A 23,675-nucleotide genomic window follows, 5' to 3' on the forward strand; every position below is an offset into this window, starting at 1 on the left:
CGTCCGCGGATCATGCCCCGTGAAACACGTGCTCGTTATGAGAAGCCTTGCCGTGACGATAGCTCATCGAAGGTCAGCCATTACGTAAAAATTCCCATGCGCTGCCTCCGGGTCAGTTTTCCCTGTCTCCTTATTCTCGATCAGGAGCAGCTCAATCAATTTAATCGAGATGAGCTACAATGCTCGGTGGGGTTATGGTGGATTTGTTGACCTGACCCCTTTCTCTATTGCTTTTTCAAAGCAGATTTTTCGATGCGGTCCTGAAACTTAGCGGACGTAGCTCGAATACTCGATTCAAGCTTCAAACTTCCTGATTTGGCTTCGAATCGGTCGCTCACGAGTTTCGGAGCGCTATCTGGCAATCTAGCGCTGTCTGTCGTCCGATTTAGACGTACAGAGCTTGTCACCACGATGTTCGCTATCATGTCTTTTTCTCCCGCACCCCCCCTTCCCCAACGTCGGGAATTCATTCCAGGGCTCTGCGGATGGTTTATTGAGGATCACCACTGTCGTTCCTTAATATCATTTTGCTCTCAGTCATTTGGTCCACAACCCACGAAGTCCGCGGAGAGGGGTTATTCCTGACGGCAGCTTATTCGCACCAGGCTGTCAAAAATTGGACAAGCCCACGGGCATTGTTTCCGGCGGATCATCAATGTTTTCAGACTGTGACAACATTGCTCTGACCCGAGGCACACGGAATTTATGTAAGCGAGGTCGGACACATGTATCCGTCTCAATCCCACACGAGATATTCTGCACCTGATCCGGACGTTATTGATCGAACACTATAACAGGTACGCTCCTTCCACGTGTAATTCATGCAGTAACTTATTCACGCCGGGATTCCTGCTGTCAAGGAAGGATATTCGTCTAAGCTCGATAGGATTCAAGTCCTCAGAAAGATGATCCCCAGATCGGTTTTCGGACTCCGGGAATGTCTGATCCCTGAACAAAGGCGAGACGGCAGACCGACTGAGATCTGACTCTCCAATCGAAGGCATCAGGTTGCGGACAATCGAATGATCGACGCCATCGAAGGTTTGACGCTCGAGAAACATTATGGACGAACAAATGAGTCTTGTGAGGTGACCTCACGTTTCGGCCGAAGGATCTCAAGCAGTCTCTCAATAATCTGCCGAGGGATATCGAAATTGCGAGGTTTCCCAGGTTTGGCATTGTTGGTTCTGTACAATGAGCGTGACCACTGTTATCACGAGGCCTCGATGTATCTTCCTTGAGATCTCCCAAAACTCTTGTTTCTAAATTTTGTGCTCTACTTTCCGTGCTTTGCATTCCTCGATTCTGATCACCAGTGCGTCAACGGGTTGTATCGAGCTTATCATCTGCGCCGCGCGTGTTCCACTGCTATCATGGTTCAGTTTCAAAAGGCGGCATTTATGCGGGGCTGTGGACGCTGCCAAAACGACATGCTTTACACGTATCGACAAAGCCTCACTGAGAGTGAGAAGCAAAGAGCCTGATAATTTTCTGCAAACATTCGCTTTCTACAGTGTGACCATTCAATGAATGTAGCAATTTCACACTCATGATGCCGAGCCCTGAGCGATCTCAAATGTATAGCTCTGCTTGTGAAATACGGCGCCTACCAGCCCGGCTCTCGGCGGGTCAACGGGATAGGCCCGGTCAAGCGAGCATCCCCGTGGGGAGGTTAAATTTGTGGGGGGGATTCTGCAGAATTGATCTTCGATCTAGAGGGGAGAGATATTCTGAATCCTACGATCAAGCTTCAGATTAGTCGAAATGATCCTCGAAACCGTCAACTTCGGCGGAAGCCTACTGCTCTCACTCGGCTATGAATCGAGTCGCGCTCTCACACGGAACACGGACGAATTTATGATCCGGTAGTGGCGGATATTCTCATGTATCTCTGAGGAACGTGGTAAGTCATGACTTGTGCTCCCTTTCGAATGGAAGGAATCGGATCGAAACTCGGAGGTTTATGAATATATGTAGCTCTGAGGAGTTCTACGCCGGAAGAGCGTCACACATGTGCATGTGAAGTTTATCGGATAACGAATCGTCCCGGAGGCTCCGATAAGGACAAAACTTCGGGCTGACAAATAGATAATAATCTGCGTTCACCAGGCCATAGATCTTCGAATGCTTGCGAGTGACGGCGGAAAGGTTCCACGGCTCCGCAACTTTCTTCCAGTTATCGCTGCAATCACAATAGGGCGGATAACCTTCCTTGATGATCCAAGTTTATGCTCATGATATTCAGGACGAGAAATCAGTCGATTGCCAGATGCTCGAGCATTCGCAAGAGGGGAGTTTTTAAAATATCTCTAGCTTCTTGCCTCCTTCGTAGGACGAGCGCCGACGTTCCGCAGAATCAGAAGCCCATGGGCGGCCGCGATGCGTGATTCTCTGACTGTGGTCATGGCGAGGAGCACGCCATTTTACTACGTGAAAGAGACCGAATGCGCTTATGAGGGCGTTGATGTTCTCATAGTATCGGCATTGAATCAAGCATTGCGAAAAAAGTACGTTACCTAGACTCCGTGAAGGAGTAACCTTGTCTAGTTTCGTATACGAGCTAATGGAAACTACGTCTATGCTCTAGCTTCTCTATACGCACTTCCCCGGAACGAAGTTGGGGCTCATGTACGACCGGCAACTGTACTGGGATGATCGGCATGCTACAAAGAAAAGTGACGTTCAGAATCGAATCTGCAGCATCCCCCGCGAGCTCTCATCGTTCCCAATGGATTTCTTATATGTATAATGTTCCACAGGTCTTCGACCTTGCCATGTCGGGCATGTCAATATCCTATGATCGTCGACGGTACGTCGATTTCAGCTTCCCCTATCTCCAAGATAGGTTAACCTTCGTTGTACGAGCCCCGCGCGTCTTGGATCCATCCAGTGCCATCATAAAACCGTTCGAAGCCGAGGTGCGTTCCCCTCGCAGAACTTTCGACGGAAAAAAGTACTGTCGAATAGGGACAATTTGTAACAGAGGGCTTCTCCAGGTTTGGGAGTATCTGATCCTTGTCGTTGTCATTTCCATCGTTATACGTCAACTCGCCCGTTTAATGCCGTCAGTATTCCACGATTTCCTGGACTTGCTCGACATCTTCAGCATACTCTTGGGAAAAGGTAAACGCTCTTTCTTGTGAGATTCCTAACGGCTTCAGCGACTTAAAGAGCGATCTAAATAGCTTGCAAAATTTAAAAATTCTCCTCTGTTCCAAGGGCAAATCCATGTGCCCGAGCTTCTATCTCAAGGTATGGTCCTTTGTTCGTGGCTAATCATTTCGTTGGTTCTGTCGACGTGTTATTCTGGAGTTCTGTTCTCATCGATGACTCGTCCCGGGCTAGAAGACGTCGTCAACACCATACCCGAGCTGACGGAGGCCTTGGTGAACAAGCGAATAGCCTGCGGGACGCTGAGGAACACTCACTTGGAGAAGTCTTTGCAGGTATCGTAGCTATTTGCCGGTCTAGTAATTGAAAGGCTCAGGAATCTTAGATGACTCCGCCACTGAACTGATCCACCGTCGAGAAGCGTAGCGTAGGAATCTTGGTATCCTGCGTTCAATGATGAAGATAGAGGAAGATTTCCTTCTCGAGCGGGAGGGCCGAGGACCGCCGTGCCGGAGGTCCTGTCGCATGCGGCTTCACGATACGGGGGACTCTCGCGGGCCCGTGGAGTCATACCTACGCCGGGAGCACCTCAACCCGACTTCGACATCACAATATTTGCGGACGATTCTCGCATCCGAATGGACTCCATGAGGCTGCAGGATGCGGAGAGGGAATCCGCTCTTATCTATACCCGCTTCTCGGTCACTGTCTCGCGGCAGGAGATCCATTGAACGCTCAGGATCCGATCGATCTTGATCTTTTCGACAATGATTTCGCACGCTGGTTCCTGCTGGGTTGAGCTCCGCTCGTAGCCAAGGATCCCCAGTCCCCAGCTACGCGTCGTTGGCGAACGCGACTTCCCCCAGTTCCAGGGAGTCGGGAGCATCGGGGATGGTAGAATCGCAACTCTTTTACATTCATGTATATTTTTTTATCCAACGCTCTGGAGAATTTCGTACCTTGACCCAGATTTCTAAACGTCTGCAGTTAGCGGCTGAAGGACCGATGCCCGCGCGATATTAAGTCACGTTTGGGCTTGATGCATATATTCTCTTCCACCGTACAGATAATGTAGGAGGCAATCGACCCTATCCTCAAGAATCCGATACGATGATACTCGGATGGCTCATTCAGCGGCAATCTTCGATTTTAAAGCGGCAAGGATCTTGAAGGATCGACACTTGAATAGAAGTCCGATTCTGAGTTCCATACTTGAGAGAGAATGGAAAGATGTGTTGTCGTCGCGCGCTTACCGCACCATTCTTCACAAGCTCCTTCTTCATGCTGATCGACACCTCATCTCGACCATTCGCTCGATACGCATTCCGCTCATCGTTTCAGAAACGATTCTCTTCTTCTTTGCAGCAAGACGGGTCTCCGAAGCCTTTCGAGAGGGCCATACTCGAGTCTCTGAAGTCTGGCGAAAATTACGTGAACAGTGACGTCGCGGGTCTTGAGCGATGCAAGAGCGGCCGATTCGCATACATCGGGGAATATATTGGTATTTCCGCCGATGTCGAAGATACAGGAACAGTAACCTTCGCCGACGACTCCTTTCAACTGGTTCTTTATGGCGTAGCGATGAGACAACAGCTGAATATTGCGGAGGAGCTGAATCTAGTGTAAGAGATTCGGCTATCGTCAGAGAGGGGATTTCCCGAAAAGATTAACCTCATTGCGGCCTCCGCCGATGAAACTCATATTGTTTACAGAATCATCCAGCTTTGGGATCACGGTCTCGTGGAGTACTGGTTGGCCAACGCAACTTATAATCCTCGACGCAGCGTCGATCAGCGGAGCCCGGAAAATTTAGCAATTCGACACATAAGAGGCGCTCTCAGCTCCCTATGGGCCGTATGCGCTGCATTGGTGGTTCTCATCGCGGAAAGAGGTTACTCAAGGTGTGTTTCGCTGAGATCTCGACAGAGACTCTCTCCGCACGAATCTCCAGGATTGGAAATGTTCGAAAACAATCATGCGAAACTCGTGTTCAATAAAACAGATTGAGCTACATATATTAACTAAGCACGTCCGAGTGCACAGCGTTCGACTAGTCTTCCCTCGTTATTGCTGATACAAGTCTCGTCGAGCGCTTAGTCTCAGCGCAGTATTCATGGTATCTCGGAATCACAGGAACAGGGAAGGCGATTACGACGACACAATCCTGTCGTTCCAGGGATATATTCTATCCTTGCTTCAATAATCGAAACTTGAGATGAAGCGGCCGAAACTAAGCGACTGAGCGAGTTTGAAACTGAGGTTCCCCCACCCTCACCGTTTCCTGATCGTGCACGCTCATTCCTGAGGTGATATCGCGAATAGTGTTGTAATCGATCGCGGGAGTCGTCGTCTGTCTCATCGTACTCCTAAATCGAATCGCAGTCTCTGTCGTCCCTTCGAGAACTGGACGGTCGGCCAGGATTGATCTCGGGACGATTGTGTATCTCGCAGCAACTTCGTTGCTCTGATGCTTGATGTGTCCGACTTAATCCGCCGTTTTGCCGGGTTGACACTTGGAGCGCTCCGTTCCTAGCCCCGTATAGCTGCTGAATGTCTCTCTAGCCGCTCGCATGATCGTGAACAAAAACACGGAAACTCGCTCTTCGGGCATGTGGATGCTTGCGTCTTTCTGAACCTGAACGCGTTTGAATGAGGGGTACTGCATTCTTAAGCAACTGAGCAGTCTTCGCCATGTACGACCGACCGGATCCATGCCGATTGGGGAGCGTCCAGGGAATACTGGCGGGACAGCCGGGGATGGGCAGGACGATTTCTTGCAGCTCTATTCACGCGATGCGGGGATGCATCGGGAAAGGTTTTAGATCTTAGCTCCGCTGACGAGAATCTCGCGGCAGGCTCCGCGTCTGCGCTTCTCGTGCGAGAACTTGGTGACTCGGTCAAGGGGCTCATCAAGCCTCGACATACGATTGAGACATACAAATGGAGTAATTTTGAACGGATGAATATTTCCGGGATGGGGACCGTCGCATTAAGAGCTGAATCTCTCTCACGTCACCTTAGCTACCATCGGAAGAGCTTTTCAATCGATCTGATGCCGCCAAGGTGCCAAGAATCATTACTCTCGCGAAATCCGAGAGCGAGTTTTTCTTCCCTCTCATTGATCGGAAGCGCTGCGACATTGGAATTCCCGGTTCGGTATCTTTATTCACTTAGGCAGCAAATTCTTATCAGGTTGAAACTTCTGAGCGTGGGGACTTCCTCCGACTCATGCATCTTCCGTCCCAGCGACGGTTGCGCGAGCACGTTTTCCTCAAGCATTAGATGCGCTCAAGTGTCTGTCTCCCAGTTTTGAAACCGAACCGGCATCTCCCTCCCGGTGAAGCTGAGGTTGAATTTTGAGACTTGTAGCATTGAAACTTGGGACCCTCAGGATTGTCAAGTTCGTCGATCGTCTGACTTCATTCGGGGGGAGCCGACGCCGACTCTGGCGTGAGCTATAAGAATATACACACATACATACATGTGATTCCGTGATCGCGATTTTAAGTGAGTCCGGGGATCTGGCGTGCTTCGAGCTCGCTGGACTTCCCGTGATTCATTGAATTCATCGATAGTGGTGAACATTCGCATCGATAGAATGAACATTCGCATTTTGAAGGCTGTCATGTCTGACTTCTTATCACGCGATCGAGTTCCTCAGCTGTCATTTAGAGCAGTCATCGAGACTCGAATCGGTGGCGAGCGAGGTTCACTCTCTCTGTCAGAGCTCCTGTAATGCGCGAGCGAGTGAGCGTAATCGCTTCTGATCTGAAGATTTCCATATTCTAAGGGAGGACGGCTGACATTCCGCTGAACCAAGCGCCCATGGGCGGCCACGATGAATGATTCTCTGACTGTGGTCATGGCGAGGAGCACGCCATTCTACTTCATGAAAGAAACCGCTGGCGCATATGAGGGCGTTGATGTTCTCATAGTATCAGCACTGAATCAAGCTTTGCGGAAAAAGTACGTAAATCAAACAATATTCGAATGTTCGTTCCGATGACTATCTATGGATCCAATGATTCAAGGAGAGTCCAGTTTCGCGAGTTATTATCGACTATACGCTTAAGCAAACTCGTCAATGCTCTAGCTTCTCGATACGTGCTTCCCCGGAACGGAGCTGGGGCTCATGTACGACCGGCAACTGTACTGGGATGATCGGCATGCTACAAAGAAAAGTGACGTTCAGAATCGAATCTGCAGCATCCTCCGCGAGCTTTCATTGTTCTCAGTGGATTTCTTATATGCATAATGTTCCGCAGGTCTTCGACCTTGCCATGTCGGGCATGTCAATATCCTATGATCGTCGGCGGTACGTCGATTTCAGCTTCCCTTATCTCCTGGATAGGTTGACCTTCGTTGTTCGAGCTCCGCGCGTCGTGAATCCATCCGATGCCATCATAAAACCGTTTGAGGCAGAGGTTTGTTCCTATTGAAGAGAATTCGACAGACGAAATCTGTCGCTTAGTAGCGAGTATGTGTAAAATACGATTCCCCCCAGGTTTGGGAGTATTTGATCTTTGTCATTGTGATTTCTATCATTATACGTCAACTCGCCCGTTTGATGCCGTCAGTATTCCACGATTTCCTCGACGTGCTCGACATTTTCAGCATACTCTTGGGAAAAGGTATTCGCTCTGTCTCTCGTGAGAGTGCTGAGGGCTCCGGAAACTTGGGTAGCAATCCATGTATATATACCGACAAATTCGTTTCTCCACTCCTTAAAGGGCAAATCCATGTTCCCGAGCTTCTATCTCAAGGTATGGTTGTTTGTTCATGGCTAGTCATTTCGTTGGTTCTGTCGACGTGTTATTCCGGGGTTCTGTTCTCATCGATGACTCGTCCCGGGCTGGAAGAGGTCGTCAACACTATACCCGAGCTAACGAAAGCTTTGATGGACAAGCGAATGGATTGCGGAACGCTCAAGAATACCCATTTAGAGAAGTCTTTGCAGGTACAGTATTCTTTTTTCGGGGGTTTCCCGGGGGTTCTTTCGCATGCTCGACATTGAAGCCCCCTGAGAATGGGGGGAGTCAAACCTACAGCGGGAGCACCTGCACACGGCTCCAGAATCTTGCGCACGACTCTAGCTTGCATTTCCTTGGCCGGAGATTTATTGAGCTCACCGGGTTCGACGGATAATTATGATCATGATCTCGCGAATCTATACCTGCCGGAGGTGAGCTCTGCTGGAACTCACGAATCTTCAGGAACTCGTCATGAGAGGACAGACCTTTCCCGCTCCCGGGGCAAGGGGAGGCTTTTCCTGTCTTTGAGAATCGCGTGGTAAACATTCTACCATGACCCTGAACTCGAACGCCTACGAATGCCAGCAATCAGCCGCTGAACGACCCATGCTCACGCACGCCCCCGTCACGTTCAGGTCGAGATATCTCCCTCTCCCCACAGAGCCGCCTGATTGGTCATCGACGATATCTTCCAGATTCCAATACGAGCTCATCTTGTTTCAAATCGACCGCTCATATCCCGGGGATCATTCTACCCGACATCTGAAAGTTTTTATCCGATACGCCTCCTAATTCCGCTCTTCGCTTCTGCAACGGTTCCCTTTTTCGTTGCAGCAAGATAGGTCGCCGAAACCTTTCGAGAGGGCCATACTCGACTCACTGAAGTCCGGTGAAAACTACGTAGACAGTGACGTTGCGGGTCTTGAGCGATGCAAGAGCGGCCGATTTGCGTATATCGGAGAGTATATCGGCATTGCCGCTGATGTTGAAGATACAGGGACCGTAACCTTCGCTGACGACTCATTTCAGTTGATTTTATATGGCGTAGCGATGAGACAACAGCTTGATATTACGGAGGAGCTCAATCTAGTGTAAGATATCCAGAAAGGGAATGACGGGTGAGGGATGGGGTGGTTTCCCATCCCAATTATTTGACGGGATTGGCTGAAAACCCTGAATCTATTGACGATCTTCCTGATGCAGCTCATATTGTTTACAGAATCATCCAGCTCTGGGATTACGGCCTCGTGGAGTACTGGTTGGCCAACGCAACTTATAATCCTCGACGCAGCGTGGATCAGTGGAGGCCAGAAAATTTAGCCATTAGGCACATAGTAGGCGCTCTCAGTTCTCTATGGGGCACGTGTGCCGCATTGGTTGTTCTCGTGGTTGAAAAAGGGGTCTCATCGTGTCGTTCGCGAAGATCTCGACGGAGATTCCCTCCGCATCGGTCTGGGAGTTTGAAAGTGTTAGACAACAATCATGCGAAGCTGGCATCGAATAAAATAGATTGAGCTATATTGAGCATATCCAAATGTACAGCGTTCGACTAGTCTTCACTTGTTATCGCTTTAAGAAGTCTCGTCCGGCGCTCAGTCTCGGCGGAGTTTTCACGTTGTCACGAAATCACAGGAACAAGAAAGGCGATCACGACTATATAGTTGCGCTCTCCCAGGATTAGACTCTGTTCTTGCTTCAATCGTCGACGCTTGGCATGGATTGGCGCTTTAGGATGTGTGACTAGGCGAGTTTGAAACTGAGGTTCACCCCACCTTCGCCGATTTCTGATCGAGCGCGCATGTTCCCGAGCAAAGATTGCGAATAGGGTCTCGATTGATAGATGTAGTCGCCGTCGTCGTCATCGGGCTCATCGACCTCCTCAATCGAATCGCCGTCTCGGTCGTCTTTCCGAAAACTGAACGGCTGGCCGGGATTGTTCTCGAATCGTATATTGAATCGCCGTGGCTCTTCTCTTCCGTCAGCTTCGTCATCGTCGTAGTGAACGGGTTTCTTTTTCCGTTTATTCCGCACCACCGAGGTGTATTTTTTCGGAGCGTCGGCGCTCGAATGTTTGTTGTATCCGACGTATTTCGGTGCTCTGCCGCGTCGAGACGCTTCGCTCTTAGCCACGTACGGCTGAGCGTGTCCGACAGGGTCCTCGTCGGGCTCGGATTCGGGGCGATATTCAAGAGCGCGCTGGCTTTTCCTCTTGTGTCGTGGCTCGCCTCGTCGGGGATATTCTTCAAGGTCTCCCGGCGTCGTCTTCCCATCAACAGTATCTTGCGACACATATTTTGGCACTTTGCGTCTATGGACTAAATGGTCGTCGTCGCTGTCGTCGTGCTCGGGTTCATCTTCTTGATGACGGTGTTGCCTGTTTTGACGACCCCGTCGAGAAACATGAGCGTCCCGCGACAGATCTATCGCATCGTGATGAGTCACTTGGTGGATTCCAGCGGGTTCTCCGTCCCCGCTTTGATGCGTGGAAGTTTCGCTCTTCGTCCGACCGTCGTCGTAGCCAACCGCCGCGTATCGAGTTCCCGGGTCGCGCTCGGCCTCGTCGAGGATTTGCGGTGAGTTGGACGAGTGTTGGAATCCAGAGCTTCCATGAGACTTTGGCTGAGGCTCTTGTCGAAAAGCTCGTTCGTAATCCACTTCGCTCGGCGGCTCTTCTCTGACACCGTGCTTCTGAGGATAGTATCGAACTTCGTGATCCTGCGACACTGGTTGGGATCTGCTCGATGTGTATCCGAATTGAGAACGAAGTTGCTGTTCTTCCTTGACTCGGAAATCTTGTTGTTCGTAAAGCACTTTTCCTTGGGGTCGGTTGTCTTGTGCTGGCAAGACGTGCGCCTTCAGCCGACGAGTCGTCCGGTTAGGATCGTGGAGAGAGCCCGCATGCGGAACCTTCAGCTTTGCTTTCGCAGAAATTTTGCGACCCGTCGGCTCCAGGAGGTCCTCGCCGCCGTCGTTGTTGTCTTCTCCGTCGACCCCGCCTCCATCACGGAACTCTGCGTAAACATACCTGTTGTTGCGGGCCTTGACGATGCGTTCATCCTCGGTGTACGTTTTTGGGTTCCATTTTATTATCGGGGGTCCTGGCCGTGGGAAAACAATTTCTTCACGCCATTCGACATTGTCGAGTTCTTTCCGGAACCTTCCTGGGTCCATCTTGATTTGCTCGCCGAATGTCGCTTTGGCCGCTCGCATGCTCGGAAACGAAGACACGGAAACTCGCTCCTTAGGCATCTGGATGCTCGCGTCGTTCGGAATCGGATTTGAATGCGTTTGAATAGCGGGGCTTGCACTCCCGGGCGACTGAGGATTCTGCGAAATGCTTGAACGACCGGATCCATGCTGATGGGGGAGTGTCTGGGGAATACCGGCGGGATAGCCGGGTATGGGCTGGACGAATTCTTGCAGCTGGGGTTGCTTGTTAAGAACTGCTCCGTAATTCACGCGATGCTTCCCCGGTAGTAGAACGTGGCTTTGCTGATAAGAATCTTGTGGCAAGCTTTGCGTCGGCGGGGAAATCGAGATCGCCTCATTATCCGACAAAACCGTCGCAACATATCTCTTGGGCGGAGCCGACGAGAGGTATTCCTCGAAGTTGATCGCGGTCGCGAAGTTCCTGTAAGAATTCGATCGTCAAGCCTCGAGATACGATTGAATCACACAAGAGGAATAAGTCTGAGCGAATAAATACTTTCGAATTGGATATTGACGAATTGGAAACTGTTTCCCCCCCTTCCGTAACCGTCGAAGAAACACTCCCGTCGATTTGGCGCCGATGAAAACGCACCGAGAATCATTTGTCTGGTCTTGACCACACATTACGCCACTGGATTACTTTTGCGAAACCACGTTTTGTTTTTCTCTCATTGACAGGTAGCGCCGTGTCGTCAGAATAGAATTAGCAGATGGTTCGGTATTTTGCCAGCTCAGGAACGGAGTCTTATCGGACTGAAACACCCAGCCATGAGGTCTTTCTGCTCGCTCGTACGTCTTCCGTCCCGGCGACGGTTGCGCGAGCACGTTTTCATCAAGCATGGGATGTTGTCGCGTGACGGTCTCAGTTTTGAAACCGAAGCGGTACCTCCCGTTTGGCAACGCCATGGTCGAACATTTGGATACGAAGAATTAAAACTCGGGAGTGTATGGGCTGCCATATTCGTCCATCGTCCGGCCAATTCGGGGTAGCCGACGATGGCGGAGGATTGCAGAATAGATGATTTCGTGATCGCAAAAATTTTTTACAAATCCCGGGTATCCCAGCGTGCTCCGAGCCGTCAAGACTTTCCGCGATTCTTTGAATCAATCGATGGTTGACTTTGAAATTTCGAAGGTCATCATCGGTTAGCCGCATCTCACGCGATCGAGTTTCTCCGCTGTTATCTATGTAGATCAGGTAGCGAGGAACCAAATCCAGATCGGCAAGCGGAAAACACTTCCTCTGACTGTACTCTAATACGCGCGACCGAGTGAACGGAATCGCGTGTGATCCGAATACTCACCCAATAGGTCCCAATTTGACCGGGACTCCGACTCTGTATGGGCCTGGGTCGTACTGAGCTCTCGCTCGACTCGTACCGCACAGCGTCCAGATGAGGAGCGTGAGGACGTTTGCAATCATCGTCGACGCATCAACTCTTTGCGTATCGATCGAGGAATGCGGGCCGAAACCGCTCACGTCGGTTCACTTCGCTACTTCTCCGTCAAACTGCACCGGCGTTGTTTTGTTCGCGCGCTGAACACATAATGAGTCAGTAGAAGCAACGCTTGAGCCAGCCTGCTTGCCAGCCAGCGGCTAACAAACCCGCTGTCTCCCCTTGCTACTAAATTGCGCAAGGGGAGAATTGCAGGAGAGGAGGAACAATCCGGAGCAATTACCCGGATATCGAGCGAAAACCGAAGTTACAAAATAAAAATTCGCCGAACTAATATTCGACCACCGGAAGGTATGCATCGCTCGGGTATATGTATCTGACGCATTCGACGGTGATTCGCTGTCGGGGTTCCCCGAAGTGGAAAAATATCCCTCAGCCCGAGGCTCGGACGGACATCATAAGGGGAACTGGACGAACAAATCATTCATCTGCCGTAGCTGCTTGTCCCCCCTTTCCATCGTTCAGGTTCAAGGCCGACCCGCGATGCTCAGGTACATATACATATGTATGTACATGTGGAGTGCTAGCGCCAGTCGGATCACGCACCAGTCGAATAAATGCGTGAAACGTGTTTCATGAGCGATTTCCTGCTAGGCTGAGTACCACGGATGATCATGCAGAATTAGCCCACTCAGATCAATGGCCCGCTCGGTGATTTTCTCGAGCAAGCTGGTCCCGGCTGAAATGGAAAGAAAACCTCCGAGACAGCGATCTCGGGGATATTTAGGAAGGAGCGGTCCGGCAGAACGGGCATTCCGGCTGTTTCTTTCGGCAAGGGGTGCATCCGCATCAAAGGAAGGGGCAATGAGATGATGATGAGGACGGCGGCCCACCCCGACGAACCTTCTCCGGAGGCGAAGAATTGTCTCATCCGACGGAGAACAAGTTCGCGATTTTGTGATTCGATAAAACTGGAGCTCCCGGGGGATCTTCGTTGGGAAACCCTCACAGTCCTGTCAAATAAAACTCACGAAGAGAAAACCGATATCGACACGGACGTCGAGAAGCGCTCGCATGGCTCGCGAAGACTGAAAAATCTGATCGCTCGAGCAGAACTATAGGTTTTCCAGCTGTTCGGATGACGGCTCCTCTTAAGTGAATTGCGCTGCCTGCTCATAAGCTCACGGAGCAGATCGAGCGGGAAATTCATTTCCACCTCATATGGCTGTTCGGGGTCCGTAGAAGTGATGCTAGTACAGTGTGCGACAAGGAAGCGCCACGGATCCAAGTGAATGACCGGCCTTTCATCTGTCGCCGATCCTTCGCCGTCGATCGTGGAGAATTGACTGATAGTGGATCTAGCTGAATGTTTATGTATACATCCACGGCTCCAAGCGGGGGAGGAGATTTAATACTCGGTCGCGGGATGGAGTTTGACATCGATATATATATAAAGTTTATCAGTAAGATCTACGCCCATATATACAATTGTTTCGATGAGTTGGACAATATGCTTGACTATATTTACACTGACTTCCCGAAAAAACACGAGTACCTAGATCCTCGTTCTCACTGGTTTGGATTATGATGTTCCTCGTGCTGATGGCTGCATTGTTAGGTGGGTACGGATCGCGCAGATTTCCTCCGGGTTCGGGAGCGGCGTTTTTTCTGTGGCATTTATCCCAAATTTATGTTGAAAGCGAGTGCTCCGTCGTCTCCTCTATTCAGGGTGACACCTCGGAACACTCGGAAAGGAACTCTGAATAACGAACGTCGACTCTCTTGGGCGGGTTCTTCTTCCTCGTCTTCGTGGGAGGCAGGTGGAGGCTTCCGTCTGCCCGATGATTTACTCGTCTTCCTACCCCCCGAGCCGGCGCTGATGCTGCTTCCGCCACCGCCACCGAATTGAATGTTGAAGAGTCTCCGACCTTGACCTTGGTCTTGCTCTTCGGAATCCTCCGGCTCCTCGGCCTTAGTTCGGGAGTATTTCTTCTTCCTCTTCACGCTCCTCGCAGGTGGGTGGCTCTCGGCTTCTTCATCATCGTGGTAATTCGTTTTTTTCGCTTTGGTTCGTTTCCTGGGTAGGCTGGTGGAGCGCGATCGGTACGCTGTTTCAGTGATGTCGTTTACGTCAGAGGGAACTTTCCTAACGTGTGTGGCTTTCTGGTTCATCGCTTTCTGCAGCATGGCGTCACCGGAGAGCCCGCCCGAAAATTCGAAGGCAGGGTGTTCTTGCTCTCTCGACGTCTGCAGATTATTGTATGGTCTGTCTTTGAGAGGCACGGCGTCCTCATGATCGCCCTCGCCCGCGTGTTGCATCGCCGATCGGACTTCGGGGTTCTGCAACTCTGGGTCGATACCCTGGGCCTTGCCCCTGTATTCCGCGGGGATGTCCGGTGGACTACTACCGCCGAACGCGGCTTTCTGGAAGTGATTTCCCATGTTCTGATTTAAACGCAAAGGGTTCCCCGCTAGCGAGACGTCACCAAGTTGCACGGGGGCCAGATTGATTACCTGAAAGTTTCAAAACATTTCCTTTAATTTTCTTTTTCGTTTCCCGGACTGATGGATTGGAACATCGGAGCTTTCGGGATAAACCACTTCCGAACCGGAAACACGCGATTAGAAACGAAATAAATCGAAGCTCTGTACCCACTTCAGGCCGCGCTGATTTTTCGAAAGCCCCAACCATGTGGGCCGGTACGCCGTGGTTGTCAAAATTCACCGTAGGGCCCATTTGGACAAACAATCGACTGGGATCGTTGTTGGGGCCGTAAACATTGAACGGATCCATCGGGTTGTGATGTTGGATGCCCCTGAAGCGGAAATTAAGAGAACGGCGACACTTTTTATCAATTCGTTCAAAGTTCTTATTAGCGACATACTTTTCATCATGATCACTATTACTCCGGTCGCTTCTTGTCCGAAGTTGGGGACCCCTGTCGCGGCCGGAGCTCACTAGGCACTAGCCAACGAAACGAAGACAAACAAATAAAGACCGATCCAAATCTAAGCTGTAGAGAGCTGACAAACTGTGATGTAGCTGCTCCGGCAGCGCTCCCACATTTTTTTCTCGCTGCGAGCAGTCGGCGCGGAGTCTTCTTTTCGCGCGAACACTTACACGTGATGGCGTAACCCTGACTCCGGTTCCTTCTTCTTCGTCGTCGTCTTCGACTACTACTATTCGGTATCAGCTGGTTCGTTTGGTCCATCGCGGTGCCAACGGCCCAACGAAGTCTATTCTTGTTCATTCATCAGACAGACGATTTCTCGCATCCTGATGTGAGCCTCGCTGTTGTTGCAGCTGCATCTCTTGTCGATGCGAGTATAGTCTGGGCTCCTTATGCAGTCAAGTGCCTTGCTTCAACACTTTTCCGACACGTACAGATTTCATGCAGCGAATTTCGGGAAATCCAGCGATCGTTCCCGGCCGGCCCACTCTTGGCTCGCGGTTTCTACATGGCGCCCCAACGTCCACCTAATAATCGGACCGGTCCGTCGCACAGCTGACCGACGGACCGACCGATCGGTCGGTCGACCCTCCGTCGTCGATCCGGACAGACAGTCACTCAGTCAAATAGTCAGTTAACGATTCATCGGCGTATCGCCGTAGCCGGAAGCGGGTGGCGTGCAGGGCCTTTGACCGGGAGGAATTTCGCTAAGATGTCACAGCGGTCGTCATACGCCGTCTTCCGGTTTCGCTTTTGGGTATTTGTTGAGTTGTCACTTATTTCGATGCGGGTATTGCGAACAAGAGATAATTTCCCCCAAAAATCTCTCAATCGCACATTTTCCTTCGCGAGTAGCTTACGTAAGCGATGTCAAGCGGGAATCCTCACGTCGACCCCGTGTACCGAAAACGCGGTGCGCGAACGCATGTTCCCACGTTTTCACTTCTTGGTCTTGTAGGCGACAGTGCTCACGCACCGCAGAGTTCCCTGACTCTTAAGAATCATTCTCGCGTCGTTGAGCTTGAAAGCCACATAAATGAGAGCCACTCCCATCTGATATAACTCGACTGTTCCGAAAACCTATGATGCATCCGATGCCATGTTTTCACGGAACCCTCCGCACGACTCGGAACTGAACCCGGAGGGGGATGGCTTCTAATGATGGCAATAACGATTGATTTCTAGAGAGAGGATCACTTACCCAGCTAACAGAGATAGATCCGGTCGTAATCCCATTTGTTGAGCGTGGAGTCTCGGAGGTAGCGTCGCGGCAACAATTAACACAAGCTGAGCAACTGCCCATGAGCGGAGACCGACTCGGAAGACACTAGCAGTCAGGCTCGGATAGTTTTTGAGACGGGCCATACCGGCACCGTTCTGACGTAGGTTCGCTTTTGCTGGGCTTTAGCTTTCTCTTCACCGTTGCTCTTGCTGCTGCGACGACGACGTCGTGGTGGGTCAGCAACGCACTGCGGCGAGAATCCCGCCGAACAAGTGCTGTCTAGGTTGGACCCCGTAAACATCATCTTGCGGCGAACCCGTGAGCGAGTGAGATAAGTGGAAAGACGTTCCGGCGGCATCGTAACTTGAAAATTATCCTTCCATCAATTTGACTATTTATCGCTCCGCAAATATTATATAATCGTATCGGTGATGATTCACTGAGCGAGACTGAGTGCGGAACATTTTTTTCAGGGGTGAGCTTATCGACGGCGACCCACAGCGCATCCGAAGCGTTCCAGGGTCGCTTCGACCCGGGAAAAAAGGAAGACGACGTACTGTCAACGTCCGGATCTGATGCGTGGTATTTTTTCCTTCTTGCCTCTCGCCGACCCCAGCTTGAGGGACTGCGCCAGCCTGTGATTCCGGATCGGGTGCTGAAGCTGGGTCGGCCTTGGCCTTAGGAACATAGACGTGGAGGGAACGGGGAAAATTATACTCTCAGAGGAAAGTATCGGCTCCCGTTGGGTTCCCGAAATTCCACGTTCGCTATTGTTTCACCGTGAGGCTGATCTCACGCAAATTTTGGACATTGGGAATCAGGGTCGACGGATCCAGCCGCGGACGCAAAATAATTCCCACATAAACATTGTGCACGACCGACGAAAGTTGCCCTCGTGCTGAGAACTTCATCTATCGTAAGCGAAAGGCCGTTTGTGTGGATGCGAATCATGCTTTCGACAGTGCCGATACCTTCTTCACTATAACGTCACCAGCGAAGGCGCGAAGGATGCCTCTGACACATCGACTGTCACGCTCGTCACAACTTCCACTGGCTTCGGCAGAATCGTGCGGAAGAGGCGAGAAATGATTCCGTTACCGAATAAACCTAATTAATGTCCCGCAAGAGACAACGTACCCGAGAAGGGACGGCGAAAGGATTTCTGCCAGGAGGAAGGAAGGTCCCAGAGGCGGCGTCTCGGCACGGACAGGGAGATGTGATTACAGCTCTAAACGAAGAAATCCGGTTACCCGTTTGTTCTCGGCCCCTCCACGGTGCAGTTCTATGTGCTTAGCAAGCTCCGACAACGGGGGCAGCTGTCGAGCGTCCTCGCCAGCAGTTCTTCCTTGGCGCGAAATTCTCTGCGCGTGGATCTTTGCGCAAGGTCCCTGTCAGACGGCGTACTCGCTAGGATATTTGGGCAGAAGTCTGGTTGCAAGATCCTCCCCGCAAAGCCTGCCTCACTGGCTCCCCCTCCGAGACCGAGCGACCGTTCCTCCTCCATTACTTTCCTCTCTCACCAGCGCTCCCTTGCGAGCTCCCGCTCTTGAGGACGTCGCCGCCGCCGGTGCGTCGGGTGGGATGGAGCTTCATCTCGTGAGACATCGCATTCTCTCGCTCGCAATGACGGCTAGCAGTTCTTGGGTTTTTGGCTCGCTTAATAAGATTAACTTCAACACCCTTCCGGGAATTCGGCCTCACTACGCAGCGCATTAGTGATAGTTATTGGCTCACTCTCAGTCAGTCAGGTGCCGGACCGCCTGCCATTGCGAACTCGGTGCCCGATTCCAGGAATGAATCCATTAGAATAACAGCTATCCGATTGCTAATCGATATTTGACTCGATAACGATGGATCTCCCCGTTAACAGATTCTGCAATCCCGAGGGTCCCGATCAGACCGGTGCAGGAGCCCGCCTGTATTCCGCTGTCCCAGGTCTTCGCCAGCTGACCGAGCAACGACCATCCACCAGAGGTTTCGGCCGGATGGTTTTCAATCATTTTCGCTGGCAAATAGATTTCACGGACTTCCAACAACGTTTTTCCGGAAAGTGTGTTGAATTCACAGGCTCGGAGACGTGAGCGCTTAATCAATCAAAAAATCTATTCACGAATGGGGCTCCACGGTATGATGGGAATTGGGCAATGACAAGCAGTATCGATCTCTGCAGCGTCTTCTCTTTGGGCGTCACGCTCAAACATAGAGTTCGGATCATGTGTTTACCGAGGCTCGATGTATGCGCGTCGGGCGGCGGGGGCAAACGAAATATTCGATGGAAAACAGAAGATGACGGAATGTGGAAATGAAATTGAGAAAGAACTGCGTTGGGATTCCTCGGGATTACCGTCGAGTGAAAACGTTCCAGATGCTTTTGCAACCTGTTCCGACTTCTTGGGAAAGAGACGTCGACGTTAGCAATGATTGTCTCCAATCGGTCGATTGGATTTGTTGACAAGAGTCGCCGTGCCGTCGGAACGTGATCCGTTCTTTCATGCGACGTTCCTAGCCATCGATCGGCGGAGAAAACAAAGACTTGCGGTCGCCATCGCCGCTTCCTCCGAGTGTCAGCGTTCGCAGGGCCGTTTCAAGTTTTCAGACGTTTGCTCGGACGGAGTTGCTTTCCGGGGGAGAGCTAAAGAGAACGCTTCTGCCACGTCTGCCATTCTGTCCAGAGCCGGCGGAGGTCAGACGTCAATAATGGGGCAATAATGGGGTGAAAACTAGTTTGTTTGGAAAATTCTCGTGGGAAATCGTCCAGCTGTCATGACCGACGGGAGCGACGGGCCATTGCTCACCTCGATGTACCGAAAATGGAATTTTTATAGTTTAGAACTATTCTGACTAAGCTCTGGACGGAATGATCAATTGATAACGTATCTTAGGCTGAACTTCGCGGATCGGGTGTCGTTTGCTCTCCATGGTACGCGAGCATACGATGGTCAGCGGAGTCATCCTTCCTCCCCCTTGGATGGGAACACGGATGAATGGATGGGTGTCCGTATGGTGGCCCCATTCGTGAATGTTAATGCATGGAATGACTATTTCCGCTCGGATGTGCGAGCCAGCTGATTGTGAGCTAGACGCCGATCATAGTTTCTGAGGGAGAAAGGATCCCGTTGTATCCATACCGACGAATTCCTCGGGTCAGTCGATGAACGTGTACCTGCTCATGCTCTCGACAGACACAAACGTCGCTGCGTGCTTCCCTGTCGACTAGTGCTTTTCGAAAAAGCAGTGCCAATCGGTCGTTTGGTCCTCGTTCTGGACTCACGGCTTGAGTCAATTCCAATCTACGGCGCGGTGCCTAGAACTAGAACGAGGGGAACTCGAGCACATCCCTGCGCCAGCGAAGGCGAGCCGAGCTACCTCATGCGACAAACGTCACGGAGCTCTTCTTCCGATTTTTCTTTCCGAGAAAGATGCTCGTCTTGCGTCGTGGTGTTCCGACCGAAGAGCCAGGGCGGAGTCACGACTTTCTACGTTATGAGTCTCGATTACCGAAATCTCGACCTTGGGGAGAGAATGAGGGACGGAAGCTATGTTTGATTCTGACAACATCGCTCTGAGCATTGCTCCGGATAGACATACTCATGTACATTTCGAAAATGGAGATGACAGCTCAACATCACAACTCCTGGTCTTGCTCCTAGGTCCGGAATTCCCGCTCAGCTGGTATTGTGCGTCGCTCTACATGAGGATTTCGCTCAGGACCTCCTTGGAGAGGGAGCGATGGTCGAGCATACTTCGGAAACCCGAGTCTCGGCGATCCCCGGTGACGATTCCTCTGTCGGACTCACGAACCACCATAGGTCCGAGATTCGGCGTCTTCCCAGGAGACGGAACTTAGGAATTCTCGACCTCCTGGAGCAAATGGAAGGCTACGACGAATGCAATAGTCAAGAATCCCCGAAAGACTCCCTGAGAGAAAGGCGAGAAGAGCCGCTCGCTCCGTCATCCCGAACGACTGTAGTTCGGCACCAGCGCGCGAGTTCCGTACCGCCCACGATGCGGTTCGAAATGGAGGTTTTTTCAACCTAGATCGACGATGATGAGAATCAGGGCAATGAATTATCATAACTGGGCGCAGACGTCTCGCATGCGATAGAGAGTCTTTCCTGCACGGGAAGTATTGAAATATCGGGGGTGTCGTTGTTTGCGCACACTCCTCCTTCCTCCCCCCTCCATCCCTCAGCCTACTATATTCGATGAGATTAAATCTCGAACTGGCTTTCCGTGGAATTTCCGGTGCGCACCTGGAAATTCTTGGCCCACCTACATAATCAATGTATTCGCCGCTGCGTTACACCGATAAGACAGTACATTCCAAATGGAAATCGAGAGATCTCTGTACGGAGAGTCGCGGGAACATTCTGCATCTCTCGGTTCTTCCCTGTAGAATTCGAATTCGTTTTCATTGCCCTCAATGCAGGAGTATAATCCGACGGCAGGTCGGATATGCTGATCGGAAGAACCAAGCACGGAGTTCGCTGAAGATGCGGCTCGTCTTTTTCGTCCTCGATCTAGAGCAGTGTTTCCCAAGTATGGGCAAGTGACCCACAAGTGGGTCACGGCGATTTCCCAAGTGGGTCACGGGACTTCCGGACTCTTTCATACTATCGATTCAAGACTCATCGCGAGATGCACCGGGAGCTGAATTCGGGCGGGGACTTCTCCGTCCGAGAATCCGTGGATAAGAGGATGCTTTTATGCTTCTTTCTCGTCCATACGATTAGTGTTGACATGAGTGTGGAGCGCGGACGTTCGAGATTCGAGATGCGCGTTCTACTCTCGCTCAAGATTGATGTTTCGCAGCGCTCCCACTTTGAATCCTTCGAATGCTTTCGGTAGTCGATGCGGTGGGTGGTGACAAATGAGAGAAATGATTGTTGTGGCTCTCGAGTGAGTATTGCGCCGAGATATTTCCGTGATTATATGCGCAATCGGCTCTGTGTATGCTTACTCAACATGTCCGAAATCACTCTCGTGCAGGTAATCAAGATTGCGAGCCGTCTCTCAAGCCCTCCGCAATGAGCAATCCGAAGACAAGACCAAAGCGGCGATATTCCGAGCAGTTTCTGAAGTTTGGCTTCATTGCGGTCGAGACCAACAGGAAAGAGACAGCGCCTCTCTGTCTCATTTGTCTCCAGGTCTTGTCCAATGAGTCCATGAGATCCTGTCGACTTCAACATCACTTGAAGTCGAAGCATCCTCAGAAGGCCGCCTCGCCACTGGAGTACTTCGAGTCGTTGAAGGAAAGCTTCGAGAATAGACCAAGGGTAGGCTCTTTGTTCGCCAACTCCAGGTCCGCGGCGATTCGAGTTCAGCAAGCAAGCTATGAAATCTCTCTCTTGATCGCGAAAACTGGGAATAACCATTCGGTCGGAGAGCAGCTTATCAAGCCAGCGATAGCGACATTCCTCAAAACGGTCGGTCAGACTGATGACAAGGAAGTTGCGGCATTGCCGCTGAGCAACAATACGGTTTGCCGGAGAATCGATCGTATGGCTGAAGATATCGAGCAGAAGCTGGTCGAGAAATTGCGGAGCCGTAGCTTTTCTCTACAGATGGATGAGTCCACAATAAGACAGAGCGAAGCCCTCCTGATGAGTTATGTGAGATATATAGACCAGGAAGATCTGAAGGAGGAGATGCTGTTCTGTAGATCGCTGGAAACGACAACGACCGCAACCGACATTTACAAGCAAGTCCGGGAGTACTTGTCAGAGCATAAAATCCCTATGAAAACATGGTTTCATGCGTGGCAGACGGCGCACCGGCCATGATGGGGAGAAAAAAAGGTTGTCTCAAGATGTTGAAAGATGACAACCCCGGGATGCTCACCATACACTGCGTGATCCACAGGGAAAACCTGGTGGCTAGAACCCTCTCACCGAGTCTTCACAAAGTCATGCAAGCTGTGATCAAATGTGTGAATGAGATAAAAGCAAAGCCCAAGTTCGAGCGCTTATTCGAACAGTTTTGTCACGGTCAGCAAGAAGCACACGTGCGGCTCTTGATTCACACTGAAATACGCTGGCTCTCCAAGGGAAACTGCCTACGAAGGTTCATGGAACTATTCGACGCTGTCGTCGAATTCTTGAAAGACAAGGAAGAGGTGGCTCTCCTCACATCGTTTGAGGGGAAAATTCTCGTAAGCTACCTCGCCGATATCTTCGACTTTCTGAATGGCTTGAATTTGAAGCTACAAGGCAAGAAGGTCTCTCTAATCGAGGCGCAGGAGAGCATTCAGGGTTTCATAAAGTTCTTGCGAGTTGCTGCGAACAACGTCAGAGCTAGGAAACTCGATCAGTTTCTTTGGTTGAAGAAGTGTAAGCTGTCCGAGGGTGCCCTGATGATCATAGTTGAGCACATGTCGACGCTCATTGAAAATTTCAATGAAAGGTTCTCTGATCTCATAGAAATGAAGTTCCCACTTTGGGTGAGCCAGCCTTTCTTGGTAGACCTCAATGAGGCCGAGCTAGAATTCCAGCAAGAATTGGCGGAGTTGCAATCTAACCTGCCGATGGAGGGTGTTTTTAGAAATACGGGACCACGGACATGGCTTTGTCATGGAATCAGGGAGAAATATCCAAAATGTAGTTCTCTTGCCAGAGATATATTAATCCACTTTCCGTCGTCCTATTTGGTTGAGTGCGGGTTTAGTGCGGTGAATGACTTAGTGGACGCAAAGAGAAATCGACTTGAAATAACCAGAAGAGGAGATCTGAGGATAAAATTGACCAATATCGAACCGGATATAAAGAAACTCTGCGCGGAGCAAGTAGCGCACTTCTCCCATTAAATTAGCTCCTGATCATTCTAATAAAAATTGTGGGTGAGGAGGTTGACGAAGTCTCCTCGCTAGTCAGGAAAATATATTTCACTCCTTAATATTCGTCGCCATTAAAGAGTGTTTCCGAACACATGCTCTTTTTCAAAGGTGCTGGGTTTTGTCGTGGGCCATGGGGTCTTTGTCGAGTCCAGATGTGGGTCATTGGGGAAAACTCTTGGGAAACACTGATCTAGAGGATGA

At 50.8% G+C, this 23,675-nt stretch overlaps 3 protein-coding genes and 1 pseudogene across 3 annotated transcripts; 3 read left to right on the forward strand and 1 right to left on the reverse strand.

The window, feature by feature from the left end:
- Positions 1-2,379: 2,379 nt before the first annotated feature.
- LOC100899649 (probable glutamate receptor) lies at positions 2,380-5,118 on the forward strand. The gene is made up of 8 exons (XM_029111303.1): positions 2,380-2,507; positions 2,588-2,675; positions 2,760-2,918; positions 2,997-3,123; positions 3,220-3,446; positions 4,477-4,733; positions 4,824-5,002; positions 5,063-5,118. Exons 1-8 carry the CDS (start codon positions 2,380-2,382, stop codon positions 5,116-5,118), a joined length of 1,221 nt encoding a protein of 406 aa, XP_028967136.1.
- A 1,831-nt stretch (positions 5,119-6,949) lies between these two features.
- LOC108864189 (probable glutamate receptor) lies at positions 6,950-8,957 on the forward strand. Its single transcript, XM_029111304.1, has 6 exons — positions 6,950-7,077; positions 7,205-7,292; positions 7,377-7,535; positions 7,616-7,742; positions 7,842-8,068; positions 8,697-8,957. Exons 1-6 carry the CDS (start codon positions 6,950-6,952, stop codon positions 8,955-8,957), a joined length of 990 nt encoding a protein of 329 aa, XP_028967137.1.
- Positions 8,958-14,146: 5,189 nt separating this feature from the next.
- Positions 14,147-15,263, reverse strand: LOC114828197 (uncharacterized). The gene is made up of 2 exons (XM_029111305.1): positions 15,126-15,263; positions 14,147-14,983 (listed from the first exon to the last, which is right to left on the reverse strand). Exons 1-2 carry the CDS (start codon positions 15,261-15,263, stop codon positions 14,147-14,149), a joined length of 975 nt encoding a protein of 324 aa, XP_028967138.1.
- Positions 15,264-21,669: 6,406 nt separating this feature from the next.
- LOC100899924 (SCAN domain-containing protein 3-like) lies at positions 21,670-23,444 on the forward strand (annotated as a pseudogene).
- The last annotated feature ends 231 nt before the right edge of the window (positions 23,445-23,675 follow it).

This window comes from Galendromus occidentalis, unplaced genomic scaffold, assembly GCF_000255335.2.
Source record: "Galendromus occidentalis unplaced genomic scaffold, Mocc_1.1 scf7180000077431, whole genome shotgun sequence".
NCBI lineage: Eukaryota > Metazoa > Arthropoda > Arachnida > Mesostigmata > Phytoseiidae > Galendromus > Galendromus occidentalis.

Excerpts from the sequence above, each read along its gene's own strand:
- LOC100899649 (XM_029111303.1), top strand. The coding sequence starts at position 2,380 with ATGCGTGATTCTCTGACTGTGGTCATGGCGAGGAGCACGCCATTTTAC. Across the intron at positions 2,508-2,587 it reads AATCAAGCATTGCGAAAAAA|CTTCTCTATACGCACTTCCC; the intron begins GTACGTTACCTA and ends TCTATGCTCTAG. Across the intron at positions 3,124-3,219 it reads CAGCATACTCTTGGGAAAAG|GGCAAATCCATGTGCCCGAG; the intron begins GTAAACGCTCTT and ends CTCTGTTCCAAG.
- LOC108864189 (XM_029111304.1), top strand. The coding sequence starts at position 6,950 with ATGAATGATTCTCTGACTGTGGTCATGGCGAGGAGCACGCCATTCTAC. Across the intron at positions 7,078-7,204 it reads AATCAAGCTTTGCGGAAAAA|CTTCTCGATACGTGCTTCCC; the intron begins GTACGTAAATCA and ends TCAATGCTCTAG. Across the intron at positions 7,536-7,615 it reads TAAAACCGTTTGAGGCAGAG|GTTTGGGAGTATTTGATCTT; the intron begins GTTTGTTCCTAT and ends GATTCCCCCCAG.
- LOC114828197 (XM_029111305.1), bottom strand. The coding sequence starts at position 15,263 with ATGGATCCGTTCAATGTTTACGGCCCCAACAACGATCCCAGTCGATTG. Across the intron at positions 14,984-15,125 it reads AAAAATCAGCGCGGCCTGAA|GTAATCAATCTGGCCCCCGT; the intron begins GTGGGTACAGAG and ends TGAAACTTTCAG.